The sequence below is a fragment of the Salmo salar genome, chromosome ssa01 (assembly GCF_905237065.1).
Source record: "Salmo salar chromosome ssa01, Ssal_v3.1, whole genome shotgun sequence".
In the NCBI taxonomy this organism is placed as follows: domain Eukaryota; kingdom Metazoa; phylum Chordata; class Actinopteri; order Salmoniformes; family Salmonidae; genus Salmo; species Salmo salar.
Window position 1 is genome coordinate 46,256,418 of NC_059442.1, and position 24,105 is coordinate 46,280,522.

General features: G+C 41.6%; 1 protein-coding gene across 2 annotated transcripts in view; it reads right to left on the reverse strand.

Moving 5' to 3' along the window:
* Positions 1 to 4,341: 4,341 nt before the first annotated feature.
* adck1 (aarF domain containing kinase 1) overlaps positions 4,342 to 24,105 on the reverse strand; it is a 177,016-nt gene continuing 157,252 nt past the window's right edge. For both annotated transcript variants that reach the window (XM_014196121.2, XM_045718532.1), the window contains 2 exons: positions 14,147 to 14,340; positions 4,342 to 5,929 (listed from right to left, as the gene is read on the reverse strand). In XM_014196121.2, the coding sequence (XP_014051596.1) occupies positions 5,761 to 5,929; positions 14,147 to 14,340 (363 nt within the window). In that variant the 3' untranslated portion in view covers positions 4,342 to 5,760. The remainder of the gene's footprint in view (positions 5,930 to 14,146; positions 14,341 to 24,105) is intronic.

Here is a 24,105-nt window from a genome sequence, read left to right on the forward strand (position 1 = left end):
GTTGATAGTCAGCTAGGTCACCAGTGATACAAATCAGTATTCGTCGTCTATCCATGTCTGAGGACGTCGGGAGATGATGTGGAAATTGGCAACTAGCTTCAAGTAGGTTTCGGTTTTGCTAGAGCATTGTGGAAGAGGATGGGTGGAAGAGGATGGGTGTAAGCATCCGCCTCTGATTCCAAAGATTGCAAGTTCGAATAGTGCGATAGTTGTTTTTGAGATTTTTGATTTAAGCCTATCCCAAACCTTAACTCCGAATGCCTTACCTTACGATTTCGGAGTTAACGCCTAAACTTAACCCTAACATCAGAAATTCAAAGTTAATGCCTAAACTTAACTGTAAACACTTTGAAATTCGAAATTTGAGAAACATTGGTGAATGTCTAATTCTGACATGAGAGTGAGCTAATTGTGATAGCACCTAAATCCAATGGAGGAGTTGACTCAGTGATATAATTAAAGATGCATTCCAGTATTTAAAAAAAAAACTTTTCCTGCAAACTTGGAGTTGGGCTGATGAGACGTCATCGGCCTCCACCCTTGCTTGTGGGAACAATAGACGAGCAATAGAGGAAAGTTTGATGATACTTTTTCATATTCCAGTCAACGTTTTCACTAACCCCTCAAGCGGCTGTAGGGTATAAATCCTGCACGATGTATACAAACATAACCATGACGGATTCCAACTCACCTGACTTGGCCTTGAAAATCACCAGACATAGAATCTCATTAACTCCATCATAATCCTGCATTCCAAGAACAGGAAAATATTATCAATTTCTGCAAGTGCTACATTTGTCAATTATGCAATTTGTGTGGATGTAATCCATACAGCAAAGTTAATAAGCACCCTTGACTCTTGCTGGGAGTGTGTGTGTTAGCAGAGATTGGTTTCCACAGGACTTGATGCTGTAAATGAGTGTGACATGGGACTCAGCAGTTCCATTTCAGCCATGGTGGCCATAGTCACAGTGACTACACACACACACAGAAGTCCTATGCACAGAGCCCACCTGTTGGAGTGATAAGTGAGTCTGGCAGGAAAGGACAGCATGAACACAAAGGATTAGTCAGGACTGTGTGTGCGCGTGTGCTCGCAGGCCAAAGCTAAAGGAAGTTACATTGGCTATAGCATAGTATAAGTGGCAAACAATATATAGGGCAGAGAGTGAGACAGGGAAGCGACAGCAGCGAAGTCCTGTGTGGCAAATCTTTAAGTTAAATGAGGTGGTGGTGAAACGCAAACTTTGCGAGGCATTACAGTTGCAATGCTTAACCATCTGAAAGGGCGGCACCGTGAGACCTAAACCGTTGCTGACAGCAGTGCAGGCCCCCCAACAGACAGACAGGCTTTTCACACGAAAGAAGTGTGATAAGGGACAGAGTGAGAAAAATCACAGCGCTGATTACAGAAATGGAGGGTCGGCTTCAATGCCCTGATGGCATATCTAGAACCAGACTACAAGATGCCATGTCGAAAAACTGACTGCCTGGATGGAGAAATTGTACAACGATTGCTCTGCAGGTACAAAGCGCAAACTCTCAAACACCATACGTGGCGCAACAGATTGATGGACGTCTATGAACACGCTGTCATACATCACTGCAACACACCATCACATTTATTTATTTCTATTTAACCTTTATTTAACTAGGCAAGTCAGTTAAGAACAAATTCTTATTTACAATGATGGCCTAGGAACAGAACGACAGATTTTTACCTTGTCAGCTCAGGGATTCGATCTAACAACCTTTCGGTTACTGGCCCAACGCTAAAACCACTAGGCTACCTGCCGCCCCAATTGATGAGAAGTGGGACATGTAGTCCCATGAACTGACCACTGAACATGGAGGAGAGGCTCACAGCAGTGAACCTAAAAATGGCATTAATTACCATCGTTGCTGAGTGGGTGGGGATCAGTAAGGTGTATGGAACTGCAAGACCATTATCTGCATTGTGAACTTACACGATTTAATAAAATCGTTTAAACAAATCAGAAAATTACAGTTGAAATGTTAAGACAATTTTACATTTGTCATATCTCTAAAAGAGTACGTATTTGTATTTGGGGTTTCTTGGAGCCTTTGTTCAGGTTTCTTCTGTGCCCCTGCAATTGCAGAACGAGCATGAGGAAGTCTATTGCTGGTGGGTTAAGTTTCTCAAAACTAAGTGAAATCGCAAAAAAAAGTATTTGGTGACTATAACATGCCATTTACAGTGCCTTCAGAAAGTATTCACACCCCATACATTTTTTCACATTTTGTTATGTTACATCCTGAAATTAAAATTGATAAAATTTGGATTTTGTGTCACTGTCCTGCACACAATACCCCATAATTTCATATGTTTCAAAAAATTACAAATTAATTAAAAATGAAAAGCTAAAATGTCTTGAGTAAATAAGAATCCAAACCCTTTGTTATGGCAAGCCTAAATAAGTTCAGGAGTAATAATGTCACATATTAAGTTGCATGGACTGTGTGCAATAATAGTGTTTAATAACCTCTACAGGATCGGTGTCCCTAAACCGGGATGGTTGTTGCTCAATATGCAATAATGTGACTAGAAAACATTGAATACAACAGCCAACTTTCCGGGACATAGACATGTCTTATATGGGCAGAAAGCTTAAATTCTTGTTAATCTAACTGCAGTGTCCAATTTATAGTAGCTATTATATAACAAATACCAGGCTATGGTTGAGGATAGTGCACAACAACAAAACACTTACCACGGTAACTGGTTTGATACATTCACCTCTGAAGGTAAATAATGAACTTACATTCAGTAATCTTGCTCTGATTTCTCATCCTGAGGGTCCCAGAGATAAAATGTAGCATAGTTTTGTTTGATAAAATCAATTTTTATATTACAATATAGGAACTGGGTTCTACAGTTTGACCCCATTGCTGTCTCAGGCTCTTTTACCAGATCTAATGTGTTATATTCTCCTACATTAATTTCAAACCCAGATTCAACCTCAAAGACCAGGAAGCTTTTCCAATGCTTTGCAAAGAAGTGCACCTATTGGTAGATGGGTAACAAATTTAAATGCAGACATTGAATATCCCTTTGAGCATGGTAAAGTTATTAATAACACCTTGGATAGTGTAGCAATACACTTAGTCACTAGTGGTTAGAGCGTTGGGCTAGTAACCGAAAGGTTGCAAATTCAAATCCCCGAGCTGACAAGGTATAAATCTGTCGTTCTGCCCCTGAACAAGGCAGTTAACCCACTGTTCCTAAGCCGCCATTGAAAATAACTTATTTGTTCTTAACTGACTTGCCTAGTTAAATAAAGGTAAAAAATTTAAAAATTTAAAAAAGATACAGGCATCATTCCTAACTCAGTTGCCGGAGAGGGAAATCGCTCAGGGATTTCACCATGAGGACAACAGTGACTTTAAAACAGTTAGACTGTGATAGGAGAAAACTGAAGATCAATCAACAACATTGTAGTTATTCCACAATACTAACCTAAATGACAGAGTGAAAAGGAAGAATAAAAATACTTGAAAACATGCATCCTGTTTGCATGCAATAAGGCACTAAAGTAAAACTGCAAAAAATGTGGAAAATAAATTAACTTTATGTCCTGAATACAAAGTGTTATGTTTGGGGCAAATCCACCTCAACATATCACTGAGTACCACGCTTAATATTTTCATGCATGCTGTTGGCTGCATCATGTTATGGGTATGCTTGTCATCAAGATTTAGGGAGTTTTTTTAGGATAAAAAGAAACGGAATACAGCTAAGCACAGGCAAAATCCTAGTTCAGTCTCCTTTCCAACAGACACAGAGACAAATTCACCTTTCAGCAGGAAAATAACATAAAACACAAGGCCAAATATACACTGGAGTTCCTTACCAAGATGACATTGAATGTTCCTGAGTTGCCTGGTTACAGTTTTGACGTAAATCAGCTTGAAAATCTATGGAAAGACTTGAAAATGGCTTTTTAACAATGATCAACAATCAACTTGACAGAACTAAGAATTTCTTCAAGAATAATTAGCAAATATTGTACAATCCAGGTGTGCAAAGTTCTTAGAGACGTATCCAGAAAGACTCACGGCTGTAAGGTGATTATAACATGTATTAACTCAGAGTTGCTGTACAAAATACAGATTTAGTAAATAAAAATAAAGTGAACTTTTACACAATTTCTGTTCCTCTCACTCCATCTTTCTCACTACCTCACTTTTTACCACATAACTCTGCCACCCCCCACAACATTGTCCAAATTGTTTAGTTGGTGTTTTTAATGACAAGAATCCCCCCCCAAAAAACTATGCATTCCAGAACAGACAATGAAGCTAAACAGAGAGAGCAGTGTGTGTGTTCAATTGGGATTATTTCCATTTATTTCCATTCCCCATGCAAACTCATTATGAGTAAACAATAACTCCTCTCTCCTCCACACCTCCAACAACTCCACCAATAAATAGGATAAATAAAATAATTCACAGAAAAATCAAACTAAAACATATTCAAAGATGACAAAAAAATGTAATGTGATACAAAATTGTATCACTTATTTTCAATTTAAATCCGTATAATAAAATGATAGCAATACCAATGCTAAACATACAGTCTTGGAACTGTACGTTGACAATGGTTAAGGTAAAATTCATTTACAGTTAATAAAATAATATGCTCCAGAAACCAGTGGTTACAAAAAGCTGGACAGTAACAGCAAGATGTTCTGAGGAGATTAGAGAGAGGGGTAGAAGAGAGAGTGAGGTGAAGAAAGAGGGAGAGTGGAATTGTTGCAGAATCAAGGGGGAAGAGGAGATAAACAGAGAGAAAAGCAGAGGAATGTAATGTGGAAAACAGTCCATCCATTTCTGAACAGAAATATGACACTTCATTCTGCATCAATGCACATTTACAGTACATACAGTACTGAGGTAACATGAATAAATACAAACTGTTGTTGCCATTTATGTACAGTGAGTGGCTTTGACCATATTACACTGGGCACAGATGTCAGTTCAACATCTAATTTTGATCTGCAATTGATTGAGTTGTCACCTAATGTGAACTCAACGTGCCAATAATAATGCCCTTTTGTGGGGAAAAACTCATTCTGATTAGCAGGGCCTGGCTCACCCATGGCTGCACCACTGCCCAGTCATGTGAAATCTATAGATTAGGGTCTAATAAATTAATTTCAATTGACCAATTTCCTTATATGAACTGTAACTTAGTAAAATCTTTGAAATTGTTGCATGTTGAGTTTATATTTTCGTTCAGTATAAATTCAGCGGGCCACTTTGTTTTAAAAAATATAAATGATATTATTTTACAGTACGTGTATTCACAACAATCACTTACAGCACTCCATAGGATAGTCATGGCTGAGCAAACTGTTCCTGAACTTTCCTCTTCATCCAATGGACTAACAGCAGAGCAGTACCAGACGCTTGACCCAGTCACTTTCTTTTCCGTCTGTCTGTTCTATTGATACCTACCTCTGTCTATCCATCGGTTTACTCAGTGGTTATACTGTCTCCGTGCGTTTGGAGCGGATTGCCTGACTGTGCGTGTGTCAACTGTGTGTGTGTGTTTGTGTGTTTGCATTTGTGTCAAGTTTTGTTGGTGTGTCTTCATGACTCTGTGTCCCAAAGGCCCTATTTGTGTACGCCGTAGTGTGAGGGTATATGTGTGTACATAAGTGTGTATGTGTCTGTCTGTCTGCCTGTGTGTGTGTGTGTGTCTTTATGCGTGTCTGTGTCGTTGCCTCTCTTCTCTGATCAGTGTGTGTAGTGTAGACAGCTGAGCAGTGAGCCGACCCAGCCTCCTAGTGTTGAGCCCTTGACCCACAGGAACAGTTCGTACAGGCTGATTTGCCAAAGGGTCAGAGACTCCGACATGGTGATCTGGAGACGCCGTGCCCTCGACTGCGCCGTGCTCCGCTTGTGCCTGACAGGAAACAAGATGTGATGTAATCTTATGAACCAGCAAGTTATGGGGGGAGATATATGAGAGAGAGAGAGAGAGAGAGAGAGAGAGAGAGAGAGAGAGAGAGAGAGAGAATTAGAAAGAGAGAGGAAGGTATGGATGGGGACAGAAAGAAAGAGGACGAATGAGAGAGAGAGAAAGAGAGAGAGAGAGAGAAAATTAGAAAGAGAGGAAGGTATGGATGGGGACAGAAAGAAAGAGAACGAATGAGAAAGAGGACGAATGAGAGAGAGAGAGAGAGAGAGAGAGAGAGAGAGAGAGAGAGAGAGAGGTATGGATGGGGACAGAAAGAAAGAGGACGAATGAGAGAGAGAGAGCAAGAGAAAATTAGAAAGAGAGAGGAAGGTATGGATGGGGACAGAAAGAAAGAGGACGAATGAGAGAGAGAGAGAGAGAGAGAGAGGGAGAGAAAATTAGAAAGAGAGAGGAAGGTATGGATGGGGACAGAAAGAAAGAGGACGAATGAGAGAGAGAGAGAGCGAGCGCGAGGGAGATAATATGAGAGCGAGAGACAGAGAAAGACAGAGAGAAAGAGATGATATGAGAGCGAGAGATGATATGAGAGCGAGAGAGAGATGATATGAGAGCGAGAGAGAGATGATATGAGAGCGAGAGAGAGATGATATGAGAGCGAGAGAGAGATGATATGAGAGAGAGCGCGAGAGAGAGCGAGAGAGAGCGAGAGAGCGCGAGAAAATTAGAAAAGAGGAAGGTATGGATGGGGACAGAAAGAAAGAGGACGAATGAGAGAGAGAGAGAGAGAGAGAGAGAGCACGAGGGAGATGATATGAGAGCGAGAGAGCGAGAGATGATATGAGAGCGAGAGCACGAGAGAGAGCGCGAGAGAGAGCGAGAGAGAGGGCGAGAGAGAGGGCGAGAGAGAGGGCGAGAGAGAGGGCGAGAGAGGGCGAGAGAGAGCGAGAGAGAGCGAGAAAATTAGAAAGAGAGAGGAAGGTATGGATGGGGACAGAAAGAAAGAGGACGAAATCCAATATGGATGGTATTGAGATAGATGGGAGGGGTTGAATGGAGCTGAAGGTTGGGACTACTAGCAACAAATAATAAAGATAACTAATGTAAAACGTATATGGGTTAAGAACATTTAAAGATATGGCAAATAGAAACTGGATGGATGGGAGAGGTTGAAGGTAGAGGAAGGACAGAAGTAAAAACAAACAAAATAGAATTATAGTAAAATAGACTTTGTCCATAAAATGTAAATAGTCTGTATAAGCTGGAAGTAGAGGCCTAAGCGTCGTTGTTCACTAGTTTATTCCAATTAGGGGAGGGCTGGTAGGGTTAGAAAGTAATAAAGGAAAATATATTTCAAAAAAAGTTATGTATATACACTATCGTTCAAAAGTTTGGGGTCACTTAGAAATGTCCTTGTTAAGAAAAGCACATTTTGTGTCCATTAAAATAACATCAATTTGATAAGAAATACAGTGAAGACATTGTTAATGTACAGAACAGCGCAAACTGTCTATAACCAAAATAGAAGGAGTGGGAGGCCCCGGTGCACAACTGAGCAAGATGTTGGCCTTCTAGGCAGAGTTGAAAATAAAAAGCCATATCTCAGACTGGCCAATAAGAAGAAAAGATTAAGATGGGCAAAAGAACACAGACACTGGACAGAGAAACTCTGCCTAGAAGGACAACATCCCGGAGTCGCCTCTTCACTGTTGAGACTGGTGTTTTGCGGGTACTATTTAATACAGCTGCCAGTCGAGGACTTGTGAGGCGTCTGTTTCTCAAACTAGACACTTATGTACTCAGTTGTGCACCGTGGCCTCCCACTCCTCTTTCTATTCTGGTTCGAGCCAGTTTGCTCTGTTCTGTGATGGAGTAGTACACAGCATTGTACGGGATCTTCAGTTTCTTGGCAATTTCTCACATGGAATAGCCTTCATTTCTCAGAACACGAATAGATTGACGAGTTTCAGAAGAAAGTACTTTGTTTCTGGCCATTTTCAGCCTGTAATCACACAGTTGAAGTCGGAAGTTTACATACGCTTAGGTTGGAGTCATTAAAACTTGTTTTTCAACCACTCCACAAATGTCTTGTTAACAAACTATAGTTTTGGCAAGTCGGTTAGGACATCTACTTTGTGCATGACACAAGTAATTTTTCCAACAATTGTTTACAGACAGATTACTTCACTTATAATTCACTGTATCACAATTCCAGTGGGTCAGAAGTTTACATACATTAAGTTGACTGTGCCTTTAAACAGCTTGGAAAATTCCAGAAAATGATGTCATGGCTTTAGAAGCTTCTGATAGGCTAATTGACATCATTTGAGTCAATTGGAGGTATACCTGTGGATGTATTTCAAGGCCTACCTTCAAACTCAGTGCCTCTTTGCTTGACATCATGGGAAAATCAAAAGAAATCAAGCCAAGACCTGAATTGTAGACCTCCACAAGTCTGGTTCATCCTTGGGAGCAATTTCCAAACGCCTGAAGGTACCACGTTTATCTGTACAAACAATAGTACGCAAGTATAAACACCATGGGACAAGGCAGCCGTCATACCGCTCAGGAAGGAGACGTGTTCTGTCTCCTAGAGATGAACGCACTTTGGTGCGAAAAGTGCAAATCAATCCCAGAACAACAGCAAAGGAACTTGTGAAGATGCTGGAGGAAACAGGTACAAAAGTATCTATATCCACAGTAAAACAAGTCTTATATCGACAAAACCTGAAAGGCCGCTCAGCAAGGAAGAAGCCACTGCTTCAAAACCACCATAAAAAAAAGCCAGACTATGGTTTGCAACTGTACATGGTGACAAAGATCATACTTTTTGGAGAAATGTCCTCTGGTCTGATGAAACAAAAATATAACTGTTTGGCCATAATGACCATTATTATGTTTGGAGGAAAAAGGGGGATGCTTGCAAGACGAAGAACACCATCCCAACTGTGAAGCACGGGGGTGGCAGTATCATGTTGTGGGGGTGCTTTGCTGCAGGGGGGACTGGTGCACTTCACAAAATAGATGGCATCATGAGGAAGGTAAAGCATGTGGATATATTGAAGCAACATCTCAAGACATCAGTCAGGAAGTTAAAGCTTGGTCACAAATGGGTCTTCAAAATGGACAATGACCCCAAGCATACTTCCAAAGTTGTGGCAAAATGGCTTAAGGACAACAAAGTCAAGGTATTGGAGTGGCCATCACAAAGCCCTGACCTCAATCCTATAGAAAATGTGTGGGCAGAACTGAAAAAGCGTGTGCGAACAAGGACGCCTACAAACCTGACTCAGTTACACCAGCTCTGTCAGGAAGAATGGGCCAAAATTCACCCAACTTATTGTGGGAAGCATGTGGAAGGCTACCCGAAATGTTTGACCCAAGTTAAACAATTTAAAGGCAATGCTACCAAATACTAATTGAGTGTATGTAAAATTCTGACCCACTGGGAATGTGATGAAAGAAATACAAGCTGAAATAAATCATTCTCTCTAATATTATTCTGACATTTCACATTCTTAAAATAAAGTGGTGATCCTAACTGACCTAAGACAGGGAATTTTTACTAGGATTAAATGTCAGGAATTGTGAAAAACTGAGTTTAAATGTATTTGGCTAAGGTGAACGTAAACTTCCGGCTTCAACTGTATATTTGCAAAAAAATATATGGGGGATTGGAAGTGATACAGACAATTACAATGATGGAATCTACAATGCATCTACAATATTAAAGCTGATTTACCCCTCCCCCCACCCCCAAAAAAGAAATATGATGAGACAGTGCAGTACAGTATAACAGTGGAATAACGGGACTCACCAGGAATCCCAATGCTGCGTTATTCATTGCATAACACCATGGTGAGATTATAACATGACTGACTACTGAATGTTTTATAAGGATCATCCTCCACCACACTGTAGTGTTGTCACAGCACAGACTGGGGAGACACTGACTCTGCTGTACCAGACAGCTCTCTCTGGTGTGTGTATGTGTGTGGCCTGCCCTGTGGTAGGACAATGTGTTCTCCTTGAGGAAAGAGATGAAGGGACATGTTGTCTAAGCCATCATTCCTCCTCTCCCAACCAATTACACAGCACAGGGAAAGCCATCGCAAAGTGTCTCTCTCTCTCTTGTTATATTTGTTTTCTTTCAAATACTTTGAGCGTCCGATTGAATCTGCCTGGTGGGCCAGAGCAAATGGGCGGGGTTTGCACTTTTGCCACTATTTTTGAGCCAGGCAAGCTCAATTAAGCCCAATATTCCCCATCTAATTCCCTGTAGATCTGCATTCTACTACTGCTTAGTTTAAATAGAGAGCTGCTGGAGCAAAACACTGAATTTCACGTCTCACTGCCTCCCCCTCTTCTCCTTTGCACCCCTCTCTTCCTCATCTATCCTCCCCTCTCTCCTCCCCTCCTCCCTCTTTTTTCACTCTCCTTGCTCCTCCTTTCCACCCTTCTCACACTTCATCTCCTCTCCTCCACCCCTCTCATCCCCTTTTTTTCCCGGAGGCGTCCAGCACCCTCCCCTCCTCTCTGTCCTAATGATTTTTCTCAGAGACAATCATGGAGTTGTTCATTACAATGGTAAGACTGAATCAATATGGCCACTGCTGACTGCCACTGAAAGTACAATATAATCACAGCATTCAGCCAGCCAATTACACACACAGACATACAGAGAGGAGAGGGGAGGAAGGAAGAGAGTGAGGAGGGGGAAGGACCGCAAGTAAGAAATGTTTACATTTTCCTAAAGCTTAAATAATGATTACTGAAACTGATGTGATACAAATGTGTGTGTCAAAGCATGTGTGTTGCTTGTCTAAGGGGATGCACATAGATTAGTGGTGCGTGTGGTGGACTGACACAGAGCAGCAGGACTGTCACAGAGGGACTGGAACCCTCTGCAGGGTTAGGGCTAGGGGTTAGAGGTCAGGGCCTCCCTGGCTACATCCCTGGTGCAGCATCAGGACATGTTGATAAAGGAGAAGGACGATGCTCTGGTCTCCAGGGTTAGGGGTCAGGGTCCACCTGTCTACATCCCTGGTGCAGCATCAGGACATGTTGATAAAGGAGAAGGACGATGCTCTGGTCTCCAAGGTTAGGGGTCAGGGTCCACCTGTCTGCATCCCTGGTGCAGCATCAGGACATGTTGATAAAGGAGAAGGACGAAGCTCTGGTCTCCAGGGTTAGAGGTCAGGGTCTACCTGGCAACATCCATGGTGCAGCATCAGGACATGTTGATAAAGGAGAAGGATGAAGCTCTGGTCTCCAGGGTTAGGGTTTAGAGGTCAGGGTCTACCTGTCTACATCCCTGGTGCAGCATTAGGGATGTTGCATCAGGGATGTTGCATGGCATGAGTCCTCAGATCCTTAAAAGGTTCTACAGCTGCAACATCGAGAGCGTCCTGACTGGTTGCATCACTGCCTGGTATGGCAATTGCTCGGCCTCTAACTGCAAGGCACTACAGAGGGTAGTGTGTACGGCCCAGTACATCACTGGGGCCAAGCTGCCTGTCATCCAGGAACTCTATACCTGGCGGTGTCGGAGGAAGGCCCTAAAAATTGTCAAAGACCCCAGCCACCCCAGTCATAGACTGTTCTCTCTGCTACTGCATGGCAAGCGGTACCGGAGCGCCAAGTCTAGGACCAAAAGGCTTCTCAACAGCTTTTACCCATAAGCCATAAGACTTCTGAACATGTAATCAAATGGCTACTTGGACTATTTGCATTGTGTTCCGCCACTCCCCCCTCACCCCTGCCAACCCCTCTTTAACACTGCCGCTACTCTCTGTTTATCATCTATGCATAGTCACATAGCCCCTGCACATTGACTCTGTACCGGCACCACCTGTATATAGCCTCGCTACTGTTATTTTCACTGTCGTTTTAATTTTTTTCTTTACTTATCTGTTGTTCACCTAATACCTATTTTTTCCTTAAAAATTGCACTGTTGGTTAGGGCTTGTAAGTAAGCATTTCACTGTAAGTTCTACACCTGTTGTATTCGGACCACGTGACAAATAAACTTTGATTTGATCAGGACATGTTGATAAAGGAGAAGGATTAATCTCTGGTCTCCAGGGTTAGGGGTCAGGGTCTACCTGTCTGCATCCCTGGTGCAGCATTGGGACATGATGATGGAGGAGGAGCAGGCTCTGGTCTGCAGGATTAGGGTTAGGGGTTAGAGGTCAGGGTCTACCTGTCTGCATCCCTGGTGCAGCATTGGGACATGATGATGGAGGAGCAGGCTCTGGTTTGCAGGATTAGGGTTAGAGGTCAGGGCAGGGGCGAAAATCTGATATCAACTTTGGAGGGGACAATTACATGAAATTTTCTCAAGAGCAATTCCTGAGGGGGACACCAAAAGTAGTGCTGTAACACATAGCCTACATTGTAATATGGTAAATGTATATTGAGGAACCAAAGAAATAAGGTGTTTGCCGTACTCCTAACTACCGGTACCCAAAACTACACAACTAATCACAACAGCAATATCATTGCCTTTAACAAATCTTAGTTCAGTCACCAGTTTAAGTTGAGAGTGGGGGTATCCATGGCATTTTCCAATTATGTTCCTATTTTACAAGTCAAAAAAATTGAGAACCTTTCATAATGTTGCCAAACAAAGACTCAACAAACTTACCGGAGACTCCGTGTCTCTGCCAGTCTGTCCCTGCATATCTGTCCCCAACTCTGCTGTCTGTGTGCCATCTGTTGCCTGCTCTGCCTAATGACATCATTGTGAAACATTTCCATTAGAATTTCATTTCTTTCTTATGAACATTTTATCAACTAGTCTTTGAGATATTAGGCTACTAGGGTTCTTACTATGCGTTTTGGTGTATTGAAAAATACTCTGATGTCCGTCTTTTATTTTTCTGCCATTTTTGTACCTGGCTGGCTGGCTGGCTGGCTGGCTACACACACACACACAGGGTGTAGGTTATTTACAGTAGGAGATGGGCTTCTATCATCTTCTATCATTCTATTTGGGCTTCGATCTAAAAGGTAGCTAGCAAATGTGAAACGGATTAAAATGACAAGAGTTGACAGCTGTATGAGTTCACCATTTACACAACATATGCTGCAACCTTTTGTAATTTTAATAGTTTGTTTCATATTGGCTGGCTTCCAACAATAGCTGAATTTGCAAAGCTAGCAAGCACCAATTCAGTTTCAGTGGTGTTTGCTATAATCTTTGCTACCCGGGTTAAATAAAGGTGAAATAAAATAAATAAATAAAAGTTCCCTTGCGACAATTTAGCTTTTGCAACGAGACCATTAAATATATTTAAGACAATGGTAGAAGAGAGTGTAGTTCTGTTCAGTTTGGACTTCAGTTTATCGCTAACCTTATCACAGGGACTTTGAAGCACTAACTTACATCATCTGCATGCTGATCTTGGAATAAATTGACGATAGCAAAGATTCCATCTTTGACGACGCCACATAAATGGTATAGGTACTAGCTAGCTTAATAGTTAATATTTGCGCGCTAGCTCTGCATATTCAGCTAGTGTGTGTGCGCGATTGACTAGATTAACCTCACGTCAGTTACGTTCATTGAGTGCCTTTCAGACAGTAGATACAACCCCTCTGTTACCTTGCCAACTAAGGAACTGGCAGTGGATCAAACCATTGTGAGGCAAAGGGTGGGGGGGGGGTCGCAATCTTTTAAAACTTAAAAACGCGCTATTAAGTGTCTATAATCAGCACAATTGCTTTCATTGCGTATTATTAATATTATTTAAATTACATAGTTATGTTTCAGTGATATATTGGGGGGGACAAATCATATTTTTCCCAGGATGGGGGGGTCGTGTCCCCCCCATCCCCCCCGGGATTTCCGCCCCTGCCCACACCCTGCCTTCAGCAAATCTGACCGTGAGTCCATTTTGTTTCTCCCAGCCTATAGACAGAAATTAAAACAGAAAGCACCCGTGCTCAGGTCAATACAACGCTGGTCTGACCAATCGGATTCCACGTTTCAAGATTGCTTCGATCACGTGGACTGGGATATGTTCTGGATAGCTTCAGACAATAACATTGATGTATATGCTGACTCGGTGAGCAGGATTTCCGCCCCTGGGTCAGGGTCTACCTGGCTACAGCCCTGGTGCAGCATCGGGACATGTTGATGAAGGAGGAGGAGGCAGCTCTGGTCTGCAGGGTTAGGGTTAGGGGTTAGAGGTCAGGGTCTACCTGGCTACAGCCCTGGTGCAGCATCGGGACATGTTGATGAAGGAGGAGGAGGCAGCTCTGGTCTGCAGGGTGGTCTCAATGCCTCTGAGAAGATCATTGGTCTTCAGTAGCAGCAGCATCTGACGGGGCACGCGGTTCAGCAGGTCACTGATCTGGGGGAGGTAGAGAGCTGCGTTCGACCTGATCTCCACGTCCTGAGAGAGAGAGACGCACACAGACATGAGAAATAACAGAAAATAAAATGAACAATACTCAAAAGCAGAATAAATTCTTGTTTAAAACAACGGATTGATAATTTGTCAGACATTGATCAGGAGATGCAATTGAAGAGGTAGAACAACCCAGACAGGAAGACCACATCAGTGACTCAACTCACTTGAGTGGGTTGAGTCACTGACGTGGTCTTCCTGTCTGGGTTGGTGCCCCCCTTGGGTTGTGCCGTGGCAGAGATCTTTGTGGGCTATACTCGGCCTTGTCTCAGGATGTTAAGTTGGTGGTTGAAGATATCCCTCTAGTGGTGTGGGGGCTGTGCTTTGGCAAAGTGGGTGGGTTTATATCTGGCCTGTTTGGCCCTGTCCGGTAGTATCATCGGATGGGGCCAGTGTTTCCTGACCACTCCTGTCTCAGCCTCCAGTATTTATGCTGCAGTAGTTTATGTGTCGGGGGGCTAGGGTTAGTCTGTTATATCTGGAGTATTTCTCCTGTCTTATCCGGTGTCCTGTGTGAATTTAAGTATGCTCTCTCGAATTCTCTCTTGGAGGACTTGAGCCCTAGGACCATGCCTCAGGACTACCTGGCATGATGACTCCTTGCTGTCCCCAGTCGACCTGGCCGTGCTGACCTGTTGCACCCTCGACAACCACTGTGATTACTATTATTTGACCATGCTGGTCATTTATGAACATTTGAACATCTTGGCCATGTTCTGTTATAATCTACACCCGGCACAGCCAGAAGAGGACTGGCCACCCCTCATAGCCTGGTTCCTCAAGGTTTCTTCCTAGGTTTTGGCCTTTCTAGGGAGTTTTTCCTAACCACCGTGCTTCTACACCTGCATTGCTTGCTGTTTGGGGTTTTAGGCTGGGTTTCTGTACAGCCCTTTGAGATATCAGCTGATGTAAGAAGGGCTATATAAATACATTTCATTTGATTTGAACAAGATGTCTCTCTCTCTCTAAAGTGTTAAGTCAGCTGTGAATCCTCCCTCCCTCCCTCACCCCCTTCTCTCTGTCTCCTTGGTCCAGCCTCTCTGTCTCTCAGTCAGAGTCAGTATGAGCAGTCAGTCAGCGTGCGTCCCAGAGGATGCGTGTTTGTTTACAGAGCTTAGAGAGATCACAGACTGACTGGCTGGTTAGAGTCTTTCTGCTGACTCATTTAATACAGTCTCCCCGTCTCTAACAGCAACACAGACACACCGTTAACACTGCTAGAAATACTATTGACTTACTTCTAAAAACACACACACACACATGTAGTCACACACCTTTTTACCCAAAGTATGCTAAGAGTCGGTAGCAAGTTGATTAGTCGGCTGTTAAAACCAGTAAAGGGTGCTCTGCCATTCTTGGGTAGCGGAATTACTTTGGCTTCTCTCCAGGTTGAAGGAGAGGGATGCAGGGAGAGGGATAGTGTTAAAGGAAAGGAAGTGTAGACAGAGTGTCTGATATGTAGACTGTTTAATTCCAGGATCAAAGCAGCCAGTCTGGTCTCTGGTCATCAGTAGTTCAGTATGCCAGACAGAAGTAGAGAACATTTTGTCTGAACCAGCTACACTTATCTCGCCTTTTAAGGAAAAAAAAAGAAGTAAATATACCTGACAAAATATTTAGACCGTAGTGTTTGTGAGTGTGCATACAATGCTATTTCTCGGTAAACAAATTAACAGACTTTCAGAATGCTTATAGAGAGGGGCACTCAACATGTACTGCACTTACACAAATGACTGATGATTGGTTTAAAGAAATTGAAACGAAGATGATTGTGGGAACTGTCCTGGTAGATTTCAGTGCAGCCTATGATACTATTGATCATAACACATATGTTTTTTTTCAACAACAGGTTATGGCTTTTCAAGCTCTGCCAAAATGTGGACTAATATAACAGAGGGTTTTCTTCAATGGAAGCTTCTCTAATGTCAAACGTGGTGTACCGTAGGATAGCTCTACTGGTCCTCTACTCTTTTCTATTTTTACCAATGAACTGCCACTGGCAATCAACAAAGCATGTGTGTCTATGTATGCTGATGATTCAAGCCTATGTGCAACCACAGCTAGTGAAATAACTGCAATCCTAAACAGAGAGTTGTAGTCAGTTTTAGAATAGGTGGCTAGTAATAAACAAGTCCTGAACATCTCCAAAACTAAGAGCATTGTATTTGGTACAAGTTGTAGACCTCAGCTAAATTTGATAATGAATAAAATGGCTGTTGAGCAAGTTGAGGAGACTAAATTACTTGGTGTCAACTTGGATTGAAAACAAAGCAAGTCCTGCAGGCTCTAGTTTTATATTATCTTAATTATTGCCCAGTCATATGGGCAGGTGCTGCAAATATGGACCTAGAAAAACTACAGCTGGCCCAGAACAGAGGCAGGTCTCGTTCTTCACTGTAATCTGAGGGCTAATAATCAGTCTCTGGACAATAAAGTAGATGAGCTCAGGGCGTGGATCTCCTTCAAGAGTGACATCAGGGACTGTAACATACTCTGTTTCATGGAATCATGGCTCTCTCGGGATATACCGTCCCGTCCAAACAGCCAGCTGTGTTCTCAGTACACTGCGCAGACAGGAGAAAAAAAACTCGGAAGAAGAAAGGCGGTGGTGTATGTTTCATGATTAACTACTCATGGTGTGATTGTGATAACATACAGAAACTCAAGTCCTTTTGTTCATCCGACATAGAATACATCACAATCAAATGCCGACTGTATTACCTCCCAAGATAATTATCTTCGGTTATAGACACAGCCGAGTATATTCCCCCTCAAGCCGATACCATGACGGCCCTAAAGGAACTAAATCAAAATCAAATCAAATGTATTTATATAGCCCTTCTTACATCAGCTGATATATCAAAGTGCTGTACAGAAACCCAGCCTAAAACCCCAAACACCAAGCACTACACTGGACTTTATGCAAACTGGAAACCACATATCCCGAGGCCACATTTATTGTAGCTGGGGATTTTAACAAAGCAAATTTGAGGAAAATGCTACCGAAATCTATCAACACATTGACTGTAGTACACACTGTGGAAAAACACTCGACCACTGCTACTCCCCCTTCTGGAATGCCTACAAGGCCCTCCCCCTCCCTCCCTTCAACAAATCAGATCACAACTCCATTTTGCTCCTCCCTTCTTATAGGCAGAAACACAAACAGGAAATACCCGTGCTAAAGTCTGTTCAACGCTGGTCTGACCAATCGGAATCCATGCTTCAAAATTGTTTTGATCATGCGGACTGGGATATGTTCCGGGTAGCCTCTGAGAATAACATTGACGTATACACTGACACGGTGACTGAGTTCATCAGGAAGTGTATAGGGGATGTTGTTCCCACTGTGACTATTAAAACTTACCCAAACCAGAAGCCGTGGATAGATGGCAGCATTCGGGCAAAATTGAAAGCGCGAACAATTGCATTTAAACATGGCAAGGTGACTAGAAATATGGTTGAATACAAACAGTGTAGTCCGTAAGTCAATCAAACAAGCAAAACGTCAGTATAGAGACAAAGTGGAGTCGGAATTCAACGGCTCAGACACGAGACGTATGTAGCAGGGTCTACAGACAATCACGGATTACAAAGGGATGAAGGGACAGGGAGAAGGATGAAGGGATAGGGAGAAGGATGAAGGGAGAAGGATAAAAGGATACGCATAGGGAGAAGGATGAAGGGGTAGAGGTATTTGGTATTTTATTAACCTGTTAGGGCTAGGGGGCAGCATTTGCACGTCTGGATAAAAAAAATGTACCCGATTTAATCTGGTTACTAATCCTACCCAGTAACTAGAATATGCATATACTTATTATATATGGATAGAAAACACTCTAAAGTTTCTAAAACTGTTTGAATGGTGTCTGTGAGTATAACAGAACTCATTTGGCAGGCAAAACCCTGAGACATTTTCTGACAGGAAGTGGATACCTGATGTGTTGTATTGACTTTAAACCTATCCCATTGAAAAACACAGGGGCTGAGGAATATTTTGGCACTTCCTATTGCTTCCACTAGATGTCACCAGCCTTTACAAAGTGTTTTGAGTCTTCTGGAGGGAGATCTGACCGAACAAGAGCCATGGAACGATGATGTCCCATTAGACACCTGGCGCGCGAGTTCATGTTGGGTACCCTCGTTCCAATACGTTATAAAAGAGTATGCATTCGTCCACCTTGAATATTATTCATGTTCTGGTTAAAAAAGGCCCTAATGATTTATGCTATACAACGTTTGACATGTTTGAACGAACGTAAATATATTTTTTCCCCTCGTTCATGACGAGAAGTCCGGCTGGCTTAGATCATGTGCTAACAAGACGGAGATTTTTGGACATAAATGATGAGCTTTTTTGAACAAAACTACATTCGTTATGGACCTGTGATACCTGGAAGTGACATCTGATGAAGAGAATCAAAGGTAATGGATTATTTACATAGTATTTTCGATTTTAGATCTCCCCAACATGACGTCTAGTCTGTATCGCAACGCGTATTTTTCTGGGCGCAGTGCTCAGATTATTGCAAAGTGTGATTTCCCAGTAAGGTTATTTTTAAATCTGGCAAGTTGATTGCGTTCAAGAGATGTAAATCTATAATTCTTTAAATGACAATATAATATTTTACCAATGTTTTCTAATTTTAATTATTTAATTTGTGACGCTGACTTGACTGCCGGTTATTGGAGGGAAACGATTTCCTCAACATCAATGCCATAGTAAAACGCTGTTTTTGGATATAAATATGAACTTGATAGAACTAAAATTGCATGCATTGTCTAACATAATGTCCTAGGAGTGTCATCTGATGGAGATTGTAAAAGGTTAGTGCATCATTTTAGCTGGTTTTGGTGACCCTGTCTTTGACTTGACAAAACATTACACACAACTCTTGTAAATGTACTGTCCTAACATACTCTAAATTTATGCTTTCGCCGTAAAACCTTTTTGAAATCGTAAAACGTGGTTAGATTAAGGAGATGTTTATCTTTCAAATGGTGTAAAATAGTTGTATTTTTGAAAAATTGGAATTTTGACATTTATTAGGATTCAAATTTGCCGCTCTTGAAATGCACCTGCTGTTGATGGAGTGCACCACGGGTGGCACGCTAGCGTCCCACCTAGCCCATAGAGGTTAAGATCGCTAATAGCTGTTGTGATAGAAGCAGATACTTTTCCTGGGGTCCGCACAAAACATGAACCATTAAATAATCCTGAACATTAATGAACAAGAACAGAACTACATCAATTTAAAATGTCACATAGCCTACATGTCAGTACATACACACAAAACCTAGCCACGAGGTCAAAGGAATTGTCCGCAGAGCTCCGAGAAAGGATTGTGTCAAGGCACAGCTCTGGGAAAGGGATCAAAAACCTTCTGCAGCATTGAAGGTCCCCAAGAACACAGTGGTCATCATTCTTAAATGGAAGATGTTTTGAACCACCAAGACTCTTCCTAGAGTTGGCCACCTGGACAAACTGAGTAATCGGGGGAGAAGGGCCTTGGTCAGGGAGGTGACCAAGAACCCAATGATTACTCTGACAGAGCTCCAGAATTCCTCTGTGAAGATGGGAGAACCTTCCAGAAGGACCACCATCTATGCAGCACTCCACCAATCAGGCCTTTATGGCAGAGTGGCCAGACGGAAGCCACTCTTCAGTAAAAGGCACATGACAGCCCGCTTGGAGTTTGCCAAAAGGCACCTAAAGGACTCTCAGATCATAAGAAACAAGATTCTCTGTTCTAATGAAACCAAGACTGAACTCTTTGGCCTGAATTCCAAGCGTCATTTCTGGAGGGAAAGATGAACAGAGCAAAGTACAGAGATCCTTGATGAAATCCTGCTCCAGAGCGCTCAGGTCTTCAGACTGGGGTTGAAGATTCACCTTCCAACAGGATAACAACCCTAAACACACAGCCAAGGACGCCTGTATCTTTGTAGTGACTGGGTATATTGATACACCATCCAGAAAATTGTATTAATAACTTCAATATGCTCAAAGTGATATTCAATGTGTGCTTTTTATTATTTTTACCCATCTACCAATAAGGTGCCCTTCTTTGCAAGGCATTGGAAAACCTCCCTGGTCTTTGTGGTTGAATCTGTGTTTGAAATTCACTGCTCAACTGAGGGACCTTACAGATAATTGTATGTGTGGGGCACAGAGATGAGGTAGTCATTTAAATCATGTTAAACACTATTATTGCACACAGTCCATGCAACTTAATGTGACTTGTTAAGCACATTTTTACACCTGAACTTATTTAGGCTTGCCATAACAAAGGGGTTCAATACTTATTGACTCAAGACATTTCAGCTTTTACATTTTTATTAATTTGTAAAAATGTCTAAAAACATAATTCCACTATGAAATGATGGGGTATTGTGTGCAGGACAGTTACACAAAATCTAAATTGAATCCATTTTAAATTCAGCCTGTAACAACAAAATGTGGAAAAATTCTAGGGGTGTGAATACTTTCTGAAGGCACTGTAAATGGCATGTTATAGTCACCAGACAAGCGATTTCACTTGTTTTGAGAAACTTACACCACCAGCAGCAGACTACCTCATGCTTGTTCTGAAGTTGCAGGGGCAAAGGAAAAACCTGAACAATGGTTCCAAGAACACCCAAATACATCATTTTTTTGGGTACCCTCGTTCCAATACGTTATAAAAGAGAATGCATTCGTCCATCTTGAATATTATTCATGTTCTGGTTAAAAAAGGCACTAATGATTTATGCTATACAACGTTTGACATGTTTGAACGAACGTAAATATATTTTTTCCCCTCGTTCATGACGAGAAGTCCGGCTGGCTTAGATCATGTGCTAACAACACGGAGCTTTTTGGACATAAATGATGAGCTTTTTTGAACAAAACTACATTCGTTATGGACCTGGGATTCCTGGAAGTGACATCTGATGAAGAGAATCAAAGGTAATGGATTATTTACATAGTATTTTCGATTTTAGATCTCTCCAACATGGCCGTTTGTCTGTATAGCAAAGCGTATTTTTCTGGGCGCAGTGCTCAGATTATTGCAAAGTAAGGTTTCCCAGTAAGGTTATTTTTAAATCTGGCAAGTTGATTGCGTTCACGAGATGTAAATCTATAATTCTTTAAATGACAATATAATATTTTACCAATGTTTTCTAATTTTAATTATTTAATTTGTGGTGCTGACTTGACTGCCGGTTATTGGAGGGAAACGATTTCCTGAACATCAACGCCATAGTAAACCGCTGTTTTTGGATATAAATATGAACTTGATAGAACTAAAAATGCATTTATTGTCTAACATAATGTCCTAGGAGTGTCATCTGATGGAGATTGTTAAAGGTTAGTGCATCATTTTAGCTGGTTTTATGGTTTTGGTGACGCCTGACTTTGAATTGACAAAACATTACACACAGCTATTGTCAATGTACTCTCCTAACATAATCTAACTTTTTGCTTTCGCCGTAAAACCTTTTTGAAATCGGACAACGTGGTTAGATTAAGGAGATGTTTATCTTTCAAAGGGTGTAAGATAGTTGTATGTTTGAAAAATTTGAATTTTGACATTTATTTGGTTTCAAATTTGCCGCTCTTGAAATGCACCTGCTGTTGATAGGGTGCACCACGGGTGGCACGCTAGCGTCCCACATAGCCCCAAGAAGTTAAGCAACTTTGTACTCCTGAAATTATTTAGGTGTGCCATAACAAAGGGGTTGAATACTTATTGACTCAAGACATTTCAGCTTTTCATAATTTTTTTAATAGAATTTATTTTAATAATAATAAAATAAAAACAATGAACCTGTTATGGCTAGGGGGCAGTATTTTCACGGCCGGATAAAAAACGTACCCGATTTAATCTGATTATTACTCCTGCCCAGAAACTACAATATGCATATAATTATTAGCTTTGGATAGAAAACACTCCAAAGTTTCTAAAACTGTTTGAATGGTGTCTGTGAGTATAACAGAACTCATTTGGCAGGCCAAAACCTGAGAAGATTCCATGCAGGAAGTGCCCTGTCTGACAATTTGTTGGCCTTCTTGATTATCTCTATCCATTACAGAGGATCTCTGCTGAATCGTGGCTTTGCAGGCTCTGGCTGAAAAAAAGTAGCGCGTTTGGATAGTGGCTGGTCACAGTACTTTGAGACTCAGGCGCGTGCACGAGTGGACTCCATGTTTTATCTTTGAATGAAAACCACCGCTCCCGGTCAGAATATTATCGCTTTTTTACGAGAAAAATGGCATAAAAATTTATTTTAAACAGCGGTTGACATGCTTCGAAGTACGGTAATGGAATATTTAGAATTTTTTTGTCACGAAATGCGTCATGCGCGTGACCCTTATTTACACTTCGGATAGTGTCTTGAACGCACAAACAAAACGCCGCTATTTGGATATAACTATGGATTATTTTGAACCAAACCAACATTTGTTATTGAAGTAGCAGTCCTGGGAGTGCATTCTGACGAAGAACACCAAAGGTAATCAAACTTTTCTAATAGTAAATCTGACTTTGGTGAAGGCTAAACTTGCTGGGTGTCTAAATAGCTAGCCCGTGATGCCGGGCTATGTACTCAGAATATTGCAAAATGTGCTTTCACCGAAAAGCTATTTTAAAATCGGACACCTCGATTGCACAAAGGAGTTCTGTATCTATAATTCTTAAAATAATTGTTATGTTTTTTGTGAACGTTTATCGTGAGTAATTTAGTAAATTCACCGGAAGTGTTCGGTGGGAATGCTAGTTCTGAACGTCACATGCTAATGTAAAAAGCTGGTTTTTGATATAAATATGAACTTGATTGAACAAAACATGCATGTATTGTATAACATAATGTCCTAGGATTGTCATCTGATGAAGATCATCAAAGGTTAGTGCTGCATTTAGCTGTGGTTTTGTTTTTTGTGACATTATATGCTAGCTTGAAAAATGGGTGTCTGATTATTTCTGGCTGGGTACTCTGCTGACATAATCTAATGTTTTGCTTTCGCTGTAAAGCCTTTTTGAAATCGGACAGTGTGGTTAGATAAAGGAGAGTCTTGTCTTTAAAATGCTGTGAAATAGTCATATGTTTGAAAAATGGACGTTTTTGTATTTTTGAGGAATTTGTAATTCGCACCACGCCTATCATTGGATATTGGAGCAGGTGTTCCGCTAGCGGAACGTCTAGATGTAAGAGGTTAAAAACATAATTCCACTTTGACATTACGGGGTATTTTGTGTAGGAGTGACAATCTCAAATAAAATGTAGGCTGTAACACAACAAAATGTGGAAAAAGTCAAGGGGTGTGAATACTTTCACTGTGCATTTGTCAGGAGATTGCAGCACTGCAAAACAAGTATTGATTATTTTCCTTTCAAAGACTGTCCCATCCTTTTTCATCTTTCATTCCTCCACTTAGGGCTCTGGTCAAAAGTGTACTATGAGGGAGTATAGGGTGGCATTGAGGTTTTGCACTATGACTGGCTGCAGATTCTATTCTATCTGGCCATTTTCCTCCTCTTCAACAACGTGCCATGTTAATAGCTGTCTATCAACTATATGACTTAGAGAGGGAGCTCGGGAAACATGTCAAAGCAGCGTTTATTTGACTTTGTTTATCCCATAAGCCCCTTAAAAGCAGGAGGAAAGGAGGAGGGGTGGAAGGCTTAGGGCCTAAATGAAGTGGCTTCGATTCCTACTGCTACGGTGCTGGTGTGTGCGGGACTCACATAGGTTCCAGAAACAACGGCA